Consider the following 12,817-nt stretch of genomic DNA (forward strand, 5'->3'; position numbering starts at 1 on the left):
GACCCTACCTCTAAACTCCCTTCTACCAATGCAGGTCGGCCCCTTTTCTGCAACTCACGATCTTCCTAAAATTATGTCTTGGGGTTTTTCTTGAGTATTTCCCAATTTCGTTTGAAAATTTTAAACTTCCATTTAAAAGTTTTTGAGTTTCAAATTCTCTCCCTCCCACCCATTATATCTGTGAAGTCATGCCAAGCATGTTTCCATATTAGCCATGCGCCACTTATAAGTCTTAAAGAGTTGAGTAGAGCACTGGGAGGTTAGGTGATTCGCCCAGCATCACACAGTCAGGTATGTGTCCTAGATGAGAATTGAACTCAGGTCTTCCTGGCTTCAAGACCCATTCCCTGTCTACTACACTATGCTGCCTTTTAATAATAGCTCATATTTATATGCTATATTAACTTAGAAAGCAGTTTCCATGCCCGACCTCATTTGATCATGACAGCAGCCCTGTATGGTGTAGATGGTGTAAATATTCATTAGAGCAGTGGATAGAGCACCGATTCTGGAGTCAGGAAAACTCATCTTTCTGAGTTCAAATCCAGCCTCATATACTTACTAGCTGTGTGACCCTGGACAAATCACTTAACCCTGTTTGTCTCAGTTTCCTAATCCATAATGTAGCTAGAGAAGGAAATGGCAAACTATTCCAGTATCTCTGCCAAGAAATCCCCAAATGGGGTCATGAAGAGTCAGACATGGGGGTGGCTGGGTGACACAGTGGATAGAGCACCAGCCTTGGAGTCAGGAGTACCTGAGTTCAAATCCAGCCTCAGACACTTAACACTTACTAGCTGTGTGACCCTGGGCAAGCCACTTAACCCCAATTGCCTTACTTAAAATTAAAAAAAAGAGTCAGACATGAATGAAAAAAATGACTAATTATTTATCCCCAATTACAGATTAGGGAATCAAGCTTCAGCAGAGTTCATTGACTCCCCTGGAGTCACAGGATTAATAATAGGTGACAGAGGTAATACTAGTGACAACCATCCAGCGTTCATTTCATTGCACCATCTTACTTTTGTAGAGGAGGATTTTATTTGCCCAGCATCCATATAATCCCCTCGGTGACCCCGCTTCTGGTGAATTTGACTTGACATTTGGGGATGAATCCTTTGTTCTGGGAAATTCTGGCAACTCACACAACTCTTCCCCCACCCCTTAACACAAAGATGTATAACAGAGTTGTTAGTTAGCAGGTGTCTTTGTCATGTAGTGAGGAGTCCTATCTTGTTAACACACCATTAGCTTTCTGACAGCAAACTTCTCCAGGGGCCTGGCAGAAGCCAGAAGTGCCCTGCCGAGGCCCTTCTCTCCCCAGCACGACTTTTCCATTCATCCCTGGTGTTATTTATTTATCTCTATTTGATTTACAAAGATTATATCCTATGTCCAAGAGAGTCAGTGTCATTTCCAAAGCTGGGAAGTTGTAGTGGGGTTTTTTTTGGAGCCAAAACATTGATTGGGCTCAAAAAGTAAGCCATGCATGTTGGTTTGTGCCCAGTGAAAAAAAAGCATTGTTATCATTCTAAAAGAAATCAGTCAAACAGCTGAAAATAAATATAATAAAGTCTTCCTTTCTTTTTTGTTAACCTTTTTTTTTTTTAGTGAGGCAATTGGGGTTAAGTGACTTTCCCAGGGTCACACAGCTAGTAAGTGTTAAGTGCCTGAGGCCGGATTTGAACTCAGGCACTCCTGACTCCAGAGCCGGTGCTCTATCCACTGTGCCACCTAGCTGCCCCTTTGTTAAACTTTTAATAACAAAAATAATAATAGTTATCATTGATATAAATTCTTAAGGTTTGCAAAGTGCTTTACAAATATTATCTCATTTACTAACACCATTTAACAGATGAGGAAACTGAGGTAGACAGGTTAAATGACTTTCCCGGAGTCACACAACTAGTAAGTTTCTGGGGCTGGATTTGAACTCAGTTCTTCCTGACTCCAGATTTAGTGTGCCATTGGGCTGCCTTTCTCCTCAAAGGCTGTTTTAAAAATGGATTTTTGCAATTGAATTCAAAAGATATTAACTGCAGTTGCATTCATTCAGGAAACATTTAATGTGCATCCACTGTGTATAAGGAATAGGGCCGGGTGCAGTGGGGGATTCAAAGGTAAGTTAGCCAAGGTCTCTTTTCACGGAATAACTCCAAAAGTTCTACTCTGTTACATCATGATGGCATGGAGGTGGCTGAATCATTTGAGGGATTTTAGAGGCCGTCGGTTCCAACATCCTCATTTTACAGATGAGGAAACTGATGTGCAGCTGACTGGGTAGCCTGTCAAAATTAATCTAGCAGTATGTATACTTTGGGCAAGCACTTCAATTGGACAGTGAACTGTGTCCAGAATTTGAGAAGAGGAGATCAGTCTGGTTTGCATTTGGGAAATTTGGGAGGCCTCTCACTTATTCCAAACTGTTCAGAGCTACAAAAGCCCTTCTCTTTAAGATTCCCTTCCCTTTAATGTTCTCCCCCATTGCTGCCTGCCATATAGACACGAATACTTAGGTGTTGGAAGAATTAGAATCACAGGTCACCTCAAAGGGCAATGAAAGGAACTCTGGTGGACGTGAACAAGCAGTAGAATATTACCAATATGATAACTTACTTGTGACAGAGTTTAAAATATGACCAAGCACTCGTATGACTAGAAAAGTGATCAACGGTAGACCCATCCAGGAGGGAAAATGAATGACAACAGTGGAAGGCTGGAGTACTGCATCGGAATCCCCAGGATAGCAAAGGAGCCAAAAGAAACCTTCCACCATGTTGGATTGACTTCCCATGAAAGATCTATGGAAGGATTTAACAAGATGAGAAGGTGTAGAGGTCACAATCTGTATCAGTGGAGTAACTACCAACACTAATCAAACCATAGATCTGCCAAAGTGTATAAATACAATACAAAGCAGCATTTGATAAGTACCACTGTTGTAGTGCATACAGTGATGATTTATGTCTGGGACAACAACCTTGAGGGATGGTATTGAGACTGTGGGTCATTAGATTCTGACTGGTGTCAGTGAAGAAGGCATTCCAGATAAAAGGAACTGCATGAAGAAAGGTGCAGAACTGGGAAAGGGCAAAGTATTTTAATAGAATGACAACCCATCCAAATTAGCCAGAGCATAGTGGGGTATATATAGGGAAAAATAATACTGGAATAGTGGAGTGGCTTCAATGCCAGTCTGAGAAGTTTGGATTTTTGTTGGTAGACAGTGGGGAGCTCTTGATAGTTTTTGACCAAGGGTGTGTAGCACGACCAAAACAGTGCTCTGTGGAAGTTCAAGACAGAGGCTAGGAAGTCAAGCCACACTTCAGCCTAGTATTTTAGAAGGGAATTAAACCGAAATTCCTCCCCATGTAATCTAGATTAGTTTATAACATTATTTAGTGTCAGCATCCCGGTATCTTATAAATTCTAAGGAATGATTCATATTGGCATCATAAACAAACCTTGGTCATACTTGTTTGGGATGAATCAGTCAACAAAAATGGAAGATTGTTACTTAATCAGGCTTGTTAATCTTATATCTGTGCTAAATGAGTGGTGCATTAATATGTCCTTAGAGAATAATAGCTGAAATAATAAACTAGGGGGAAAATATGTAAACTTTGTTGTTCATTAGTTTCAGTCATGTCTGACTCTTCATGACCCCATTTGGGGTTTTCTTGGCAAAGATACTGGAGTGGTTTGCCATTTCCTTCTCCAGCTACATTACAGATTAGGAAACTGAGACAAACAGGGTTAAGTGACTTGCCGAGGGTCACATAACTAGTAAGTATCTAAGGCCACATTTGAACTCAGGAAGAAGAGTATTCCTAACTCCAGGCAGTGCCCTAGCCAATACATCACCTGTTTCTACTATATCTACCTCCATTAGGTACAGTTGTTTTGTTCTAAATTGTAAATAGTTTTTGTGGCCAGATATAGCTACTGTTTATTGTGGTTTTATGTAAAACACCAAAGTTTAGTATTTTAGCTTATAAAAGGCTATAGATTTTTGGAGCTGAAAAAATAGCCTTTTATCTTCATTTTTAAATAAGGAAATGGTGACTGAGAGTCAGGCAATTTGCCCCAAATGCACAATTAGTGCGTATGTGAAACTTCTAGTGTCTCATTTCCCTGGAAGATTTAAGTACTAAAAATCACTTAACTTTCCTGAGTCTCAGTTTCTTCATTGGTAAAATTCAAGGGTGGGTGTAAGTGGTCTCCAGAGTCCCCTTTCAGAAATCTCTAAATTCTAGGATCTCACCAGTGACTTTGGTTTGGCTCTGCTGGGGGTCTCCACTTAGGGGTTCTTCTAAAATTAAAACAGAGAGTCCCACGTGATCAAGGCGCATCCTCAAGCGGACGTAGGTCAAGAGTCTCATTTGACTCATTTTACTTCTTCCAGGGTTCAGTCACTCCGAGAACCAGATCTGTGTCTCTTAATTTTTAATGTTTCCCAAGGGTCTGCTACAGTCTCATGTGCCCCAAAAGGGCATCGAGTACTTTTTATTGATTGTCTAGTAGTGCCATTAGGGGATTTGGTTATTTTCATTCAGACTATTGGAGAGGAGAAGTTACTCCTTTAAATTAAGGTACAGTTAGAGCTGGACAACTTAATAAGCCATTTAGAGTGGCTACAAGGCTGAGACCGCACTGAATATTTATGTTTGGTATTCCTGTGTATCTCTGCTGCTCAACCAGTTTCAATTTAATTTTTATACCCTTTTTCTGCTATTTTCCCAGAGACAAACTGAATGCCTTAAGAAGACATAAAGAAAAATTAGAAGAAAAAATTATGGATCAGTATAAATTCTATGATCCTGCTCCAAAGAAGTAAGTTCATTTAAGCTATATTGCTATTAGCCTTTTTTTTTTTTTAGTGAGGCAATTAGGGTTAAGTGACTTACCCAAGGTCACACAGCTAGTAAGTGTTAAGTGTCTGAGGTCAGATTTGAACTCAGGTACTCCTGACTCCAGGGCCGGTGCTTTATCCACAGTGCCACCTAGCTGCCCCCAATTAGCCTTATTTTTTAAAAAGCTTTTAGCTTTATTGCCATTGTGGCATTAGGCACAACTCATTCATTTCCCTTGGCCTCAGTTACCTCTCCTGTAAACGAAGGGCATTGGACTTCATGACCTCTGAGGTCCCTCTAGTTTAAGATCTATGTTCCTATGAGCCATAACTAATTAATTTATTTATTTATTTATTTATTTATTGGTGAGGCAACTGGGGTTAAGTGACTTGCTCAGGGTACACAGCTAGTAAGTGTTAAGTGTCTGAGGCCAGATTTGAACTCAGTTCCTTCTGAATCCAGGGTCGGTGCTCTATCCAATGTGCCACGTAGCTGCCCCTCGAGCCATAATAATTTAAGCGGGATTCGGGTTAGAAAAGTGTTTATTCAACTCAAAAGGAGATATAGAATTACCTGTGTTTTGTGTATTTACTGTTGGTAAAATAACATGCACAGAAATCCATTCAGCCTTTGGCCCTATAACTCCAGTCAAGTAAGCGTTAGAAATATAAATATAAGGCTGCACTGGGGCCTCTAATTTGGGTGCAGCCCCATTTGTAGACCTTGTTACAAAATCACAGGGTTGGAGAGAGTCTCAGGAGGGGCATCTAGGACAACTCCTCCCTGAAGCAGCATCCCCACCACCCACCCACAACATTGGAGAAAAGTAGTCATATGGTACCTCCTCCCAAGCCCATTCATTCCACTGAACCATTCTGATTCCAAGGAAGATTTTCCTTATATATAGTTAGAATTTCATTCTCTGTATTTTCCATTCATTGGTTCTAGTTCTGGCCTCTGACCTAAGCGAAATTCAGTTTGACAAGTATTTATTAAATCCCTCCTATGGGAAAAAATACTGTTCTAGGTATTAAGGATACCAAGAGGGAAAAAAAAAGATCTTGCGCCCAAGGGGTTCACATTCTACTTGGAGTTATAACATGTAAGCAGGTAAATAAAATTCAAGATAATATGAAGAGGAAAAGGGCACCAGCAACTGAGTGGAGGGAGGATGGTGAGATGACTTCAGTTAATTAGATTCAGCTGGAAATATCCTATCCCCTTGTGTTAGCTATGCTCAGCTTTTTTTCTTTTCTTTTCTTTTTTTCCTCTCTCTCTCCTTCTGTATTGAGGCTTGGTAGGAAACTGCTAATTGCTGCTCAGAAGCAAGTTGGAAAGCCTGCTACAAATATATAAAATAATACAAAAGACAGTTTGCCATGACATTAGTGGAGTTGGCCATAAGTACTACCCATAAAAATTAGTGAGGATGGGAGATCTTTGAAGGGCATGGGGAATTTAGCAGGAGCAAGCACAATGTTTGTCTTCCTGCTATTGCCAAGGAACTGCTATGTATGTACAAATTACGGCCTGGCATCCATTGATGAAATGTTGAAAGGACTAGAGCAATGCCTTCCCAGGCTTCAGGTTATTAATTAAGAAAGAACAGAGTGTTCCTTGAGGAAAATGAAAGTGTTGCTTCAAGGTAAAAAATAAAGAAAGGAAAGAATTTGGAGAGTATGCACAAAATGGTATCCTGACCTTTTATCAGATTGAGGAAGGAAAAAAAAAACAGCAGAAAAAGAACAAGTGAAATAGTAGGCTTAATGATAACCCTGTTATAATACTTAATAACAGGTAATTAATGATAAGTACTTAAGTAGTAAATTAATTAGCGATGAGTATTATTTAAGTTTTAATAACTTGTATATTTTTAATAAGTGTTGTAATAAGTTTTACTAAATAATAATTCCTGTAATAATGGCAGATTGTGAGGACAGGAATGATGGTTTGGCTCCATGGGTAACCTTTAGGCAACAGGCCTTCCAATTAGGGTCAAAGGTAGGAAAAACAGTGATGGTTTGAGTCCCTTCAGAGGGGGACTCAGGCAGCTATTTATCCACCTGACAGTAATTGAGAAGTCTTTTGTCTTTGTGGTACTTGGGTCACACACACATGATGGGTTCAGACCCATGTTCTGAGTTCAGAAACACATTATTAGGAATTTTAATGTCTAGTAAAGGAATGGAAGTGTTTTCATCACCACAGAAGGTAGGTTGCCAAAAATGTTTGATTGAAGAATCTGAAGGGGCCTTTGAGGTCATCCAATCCAACTCCCTCATTTCCCAGATAAACCAAGGTCCAGAGAACAGAGAGTGAATTCCCAGTCTAGCACTCTTTCCACTTGTCCCTCTTGCTTCTACTTAGTTAAGAAGGTGGTGTCTGGGGGCAGCTAGGTGGCGCAGTGGATAAAGCACCGGCCCTGGATTCAGGAGTACCTGAGTTCAAATCTGGCCTCAGACATTTGACACTTACTAGCTGTGTGACCCTGGGCAAGTCACTTAACCCCAATTGCCTCACCAAAAAAAAAAAAAAAAGATGGTGTCTGAGAAAAGGGTGGAATAGAGCTTAAAATGTAAGAACTATGGCTCAGGGGGCAGCTAGGTAGCACAGTGGATAGAGCACCGGCCCTGGAGTCAGGAGGACCTGAGTTCAAATCCGGCCTCAGACACTTAACACTTACTAGCTGTGTGACCCTGGGCAAATCACTTAACCCCAATTGCCTCACAAAAAAATAAATTAAATTAAATTAAATTAAAAAAAGAACTATGGGCTCAGGATAGAGAATGCCTAATAAGAGCTGGTAAAAAATACATTTACTTTAGAGGCTCACACATTTGACCATAAAGGAAGCATGGGGGCCTTTTAATTGAAAAAAGTACCATAAACCACATACTACAGTAAGCCCCAAATGGGCATGTGATAATGAATGGGTCACAGCATTAAAAAATTAGTGATATCAAAGGATGAGGGGCTTTTACAACTTTAGCAAAGAGGGGAAATCCATAGCTAGGGCAAATGGACAGAGTAAGTGTCTGAGGCTGGATTTGAACTCAGATGAGTCTTCCTGACTCCAGGCCTGGCGATCTATGCATTCATTGTGCCACCTAGTTGCCCTCAACTATACTAATACTAACTAGCTATTATTGAAAGACTTAGTGTCTAGCACTAATCAGGTGACATCTTGTACTCCATCAGTCCTAGTCAGGTGGCACATGGAATGTCAAGTTTCATTCTGAGGGGCACATTTCAAGAACACAGGTCCATTTACAAACTGGTGTGTTCCAAAGAGAAACCCTAAATGCAGAGCTAGAGAAGACCTTAGAGACCCTTCTCCTGGCCACTCCATACATAGTGTAGGTGTTGAGCCTGGAGAAGAGAAGACGTAAGGAAGACGTGACCTAATTCTTAGAGCATTTAAAGTATAGATGGGTCCAGGAACAATAGATGGAAGTTACTGAGAGGCAGAAACTTCCTAACAGTTATCTAAAAGTAAAATGGCAATTGTAGTGGGTTTTCTCTACACAAGAACATTTCAAATGATGGCTAAATAACCCATTAAACATAGTGGGCAGTTTAAAGATGCTCGTCAGATTGAATCGATGCTTCACAAATTATAGGCTTGTTGTGAGAGTTCGTTGGGCATTTTTGGTGGTGTCCTCCTGGCTTTGTTTTAAATTCTGATCTCTTAGACCTCAGCAGTGCCAGATAGATGAGATTAACTATTTCTAAGGCATCTCCTCATGATAAGAGGGAGACTTCTCTGTTTGTGAAACCTGGTCACCAGGGAATACAGTCTGCCGGGGAAAGGAGGAGATTCTAGGTCTTACCTGTCCCTGATTCCTGAAATTTCCCTGTGCCAAGGAATTTGAACACCATAACATAATCTTGTTTGTGTACCTTTCATCTTACCCATATTTCTGATCCCTTTTCAAAATTTCCTTGGAGTTAAGCAAACAAGCAGGAAATTCTGTCTTTGCTCATAGCAATGATTCCTCTTTAAGATCCATCTCTTTAAGGAGGAATCATATAATTTAAGAATTATCCAAGCAAATCGCTTAATTTTACAGATAAAGCCCCCAAAAGAGAACTGTACAGAGCTAGATAAAAACTTAGTTTCCTTATTACCAGTCCAGTTCTTCTTCCACTACACCATGATGAAATGAGCTATCATTTAGCCACAAGCTTATTATCCAGTCTATGAACTATTATTATTATCATCATCATCAATTGGTGGTAATAGTACTTTCAGGATAATTTCCATTTCACTCAACATCCTAGGCCAGAATCTCTTTAGGAAATATCAGTTCTTTCTATAATTACATCACTATATCCCTCTAGTAATTCACTTATTTGAGGATTGACCTTATTTCCTTTGAAATATTTCTCTCCTGTACCAAAAGTCCTGTGCTTGGCTTGTTGAATACCCTTGCTCTCCTGCATCTCCAGTGACTGATCCAGCCCCCATATTGGTATTTGAAGGGTCCCACAGCCTCAAGAAACACAGTTCCTGAGTGTATCTTATAGTAGTTTCTTCCTGAAAATCTCTTCCCCAATAGGAAAAACCACTGGATTGGAGCCAAAGCCTTAGTCAAACTCATCAAACCAAAGAAAGAGGGTTCAAAAGAACGCCCCAAATCAACCGCTGACAGCCCTCCCTGGCAGCTGGAATCCGCAGATCCTGCTTCTCCATCTGCTTCCCAACATCTCAAATTACAGCAGGAGACTACAGATAACACTGCTGCTACAGGTTCAAACAGCCAGGATGAGAGGGATGCTCACAATGGACCCGGGGGGAAAGGTAAGACTTGCTTACCCTGATCCCAGTTTGAGTAACGTGCTAAATGATTGATTAGATAAGTAGAAAGAGTGAGAGTATGTTGGGGGGTGTGTGTGTGTGTGTTCCCCACTCAAGTAGGGAGGGAATCTGCGATAGGTCCTAATAGAGCCAGAAGCATTACTTAGCAGGTAGGAGTTCTAAACATTTGCAGCTGTCATCCTTGCAGTCCTCCCTGTGTTAATATATTAGAGGAAAAGTATGCCTCTGTATGTTTTCATGCTCACTTAGTATTTATAATGAAATGTTTCTTTTAAAGCACTAACATATATTCACATAGCCTGTAGGAACCCTCGGGATCTGCACAGAATTCTTTTAAACCTTAATAACTTGATTGGCAAGTATTACAGAAGCAAAATATAAATAACATTTCCCTGCCTGTACCAGGGATACTTCATGTTTATAAAGCACTTTACAATTTATGAAACACTTTTGTCACAATCCTCCCAAGAAGAGAATATGATGTTTAGTTATTATTCCGATTTTACAGATAAGAAAGTTGATGCTTAGGAAGGTTGGCTGGCCTATGGGTCACATGGCTAGTAAATGACGCTAGGACTCAATACCCCACCAAGTGTTCCCAGTGCAAATCCAGTGTTCCTTCCAACATACCTCTCTAGTTTAATTTTCTTCTCGCTAGTCGTGTGGACTTCAGTTCCACTTGCATAAAGATTTTCCACGTTAGTTATGCTCCTCCCACACCAAAAACAGACAAAGAAAAAAACATCTCAATCTACAATCTGAGTCCGTTGGATCACTATCTGCAAGTGTGTCATCATGGGTCCTTTGGAATTGTGGTGATCATTGTGTTAATCAAAGTTACCAGGTCTTACCAAACTGATTATCTTTATAATACTGCTCTTATTATAAATTGTTCCTCTGGTTCTGCTCCCTACACTTTGCATCAGTTCATAAAAATCTTCCCAGGTTTTTCTAAAACCATCCCTTTTATCACTGCTTTACAGCATCCATCCCATCCATAAGCCATAACTTAGTTGGCCATTCACCACTTGATGGGCATAACCCCTCAATTTCTGATTCTTCCATGTGGCAAATTGTTTAGCCCAACCTAGAGATGCATCTAGTGATTGCCAGTAGGTACACATAGAAACAGTAATGTGTACATAAATATGCATAAATAATATGTGATGTCTTATATTCATAGTTAAGGGATCCTACTCTGCCATTGACTTGTTTTGTGACCTGAGACCAGGCCCCTTCTCTCTCTGGCTTCAGTTTAGACAAGATGATCTTAGAAGACCCATCCAAATCTCTGACTTTGGTCCTTTTGATGCAGCACAAAACCTTATGCAGAAAAAAGATAACAGATGTAGAGACTTTCCTATAGAACAGTAAAAATTTGCCTTGGACAAGTGCTCATAGTTTTAAAATTCTGGATTAATTCTGATACTGTTTTTTTAAAAAGGAAAGGAAAACTCTGATGCTGGTGAGTGTTTTACTTTTTGAAATAGGCTCATGATTCTATTGCTATAGAGAACTTCAAGCTTGGAAATGCCCTCTACCAATGCAGAATGGCCCCTGGTCTGTGACTTAGAGAGTTGACTTAGGGTCACTGCAAGGTTAAATGATTTGCCCAGGGTCACACTGCTAGCATGTGTCAAAGGCAAGACTCGAACTCAGGTTGTTCTAACTCAAAAGCTAGCTGTCTATCCACAACGACCTGGACCTGCTGGCTTCTGAGGCTAATTAGGCTTTGAAAAAATTAACTTCTCCACATCCAAACATTTTTGGTTCCTAATATGTGTGATGTATCATTATAGGAAGGCAGCTAGATAGTGCAATGGATAGAGCGCCAGGCCTGGAGTTAGGAAGATCTGAGTTCAAATCCGGCCTCAGACACTTCCTAGCTATGTGACTCAGGGCGAGTCACTTTACCCTGTTTGCCTCAGTTTCCTCCTCTTTAAAGTGAGCTGGAGAAAGAAATGTCATGCAACTCCAGTATGTCTGCCAAGAATATCCCCCATGGGGTCAGGAAGAATCAGACACAACTGAATAGCAGCAGCAGCAGCATAGAATGGGGAGCTGGAAGAAACCCTAGAAATCACCTATCTAGTCCAACTCCCTCATTCCATAGATGAAGAGACCAAAGTCCAGGGATGGATCCATCAGATCATAGATAATAATAACTAGCATTTATGTTGTGCTTTTGGATTTGCAAAGCACTTTATGTGTTATATCATTTAATCCTAACAACAACCCTATAAAATTAGATACTGTTATCATCCCCATTTTGATTGTTTGTCCTTCATTCTTAGAGGACCAAAATGACATCAGTATGTTTGATTTTTTTTTTTTGGTGTGGCAATTGGGGTTAAGTGACTTGCCCAGGGTCACACAGCTAGTAAGTGTTAAGTGTCTGAGGCTGGATTTGAACTCAGGTACTCCTGACTCCAGGGCTGGTGCTCTATCCACTGCGACATCTACCTGCCCCAACATCAGTATGTTTGAGATGCTTCGAGCCATTGGATGTTATCACTAGTCACAGTGTGTCTAACTGTGGCTGATCAGACCAACATGAGCTCAGAAGGCTTCACCACAGATTGGGCACAAATAATCCACATGAACATTTGGAGTGTAGATGTCTCTAAATTCGTGCGTCTCATGTTTCTTTTGAGCTAATAATACCCCCATTTTATAGATAAGGAAACTAAGTCTGAGTGTTAGTGACTTGCCTACATTCACATAGCTAATGAATGTCGGAGGCAGGATTCACACACTCAGGCCATCCTGACTCTGTGTCTATAGCTTCTTAGCTGCTTCTAGAGCCAGACACAGAATTTATCCAGTCCAGCCACTTTACAGGTAAAAACACAGAACGAGAGACATTAAAGTGATCATGTCCAAGATCACGCATATAATAAGTAGCTGAGTAGAGAGTCCAAGCCAGGCCCTCTGGCTCCGAGTCCAACCTTCTTTCCATCCTTTCAGTTTGCTATTTATCGTAAATTGGCTTCATCAGTTATAATGAGCTGAAATAATAGAGAAACTGCAGAAATTATAAATGCCCAACTAATCTATCTTGGTAAACTTATCCATCTGTGAGCAGATTAAAGTACATTATTGTGTTGTTATTTAAATATATGGAATAGGGACTATAAAATAT

General features: G+C 40.4%; 1 protein-coding gene across 1 annotated transcript in view; it reads left to right on the top strand.

The window, feature by feature from the left end:
- Nucleotides 1-12,817, top strand: part of CCDC88C (coiled-coil domain containing 88C) — a 206,916-nt gene that overhangs the window by 192,232 nt on the left and 1,867 nt on the right. Inside the window, exons 24-25 of the mRNA XM_043989146.1 lie at nucleotides 4,747-4,836; nucleotides 9,416-9,657. Of these exons, the coding sequence (XP_043845081.1) occupies nucleotides 4,747-4,836; nucleotides 9,416-9,657 (332 nt within the window). The remainder of the gene's footprint in view (nucleotides 1-4,746; nucleotides 4,837-9,415; nucleotides 9,658-12,817) is intronic.

The sequence above is a fragment of the Dromiciops gliroides genome, chromosome 2 (assembly GCF_019393635.1).
Source record: "Dromiciops gliroides isolate mDroGli1 chromosome 2, mDroGli1.pri, whole genome shotgun sequence".
Classification (NCBI taxonomy): Eukaryota; Metazoa; Chordata; class Mammalia; order Microbiotheria; family Microbiotheriidae; genus Dromiciops; species Dromiciops gliroides.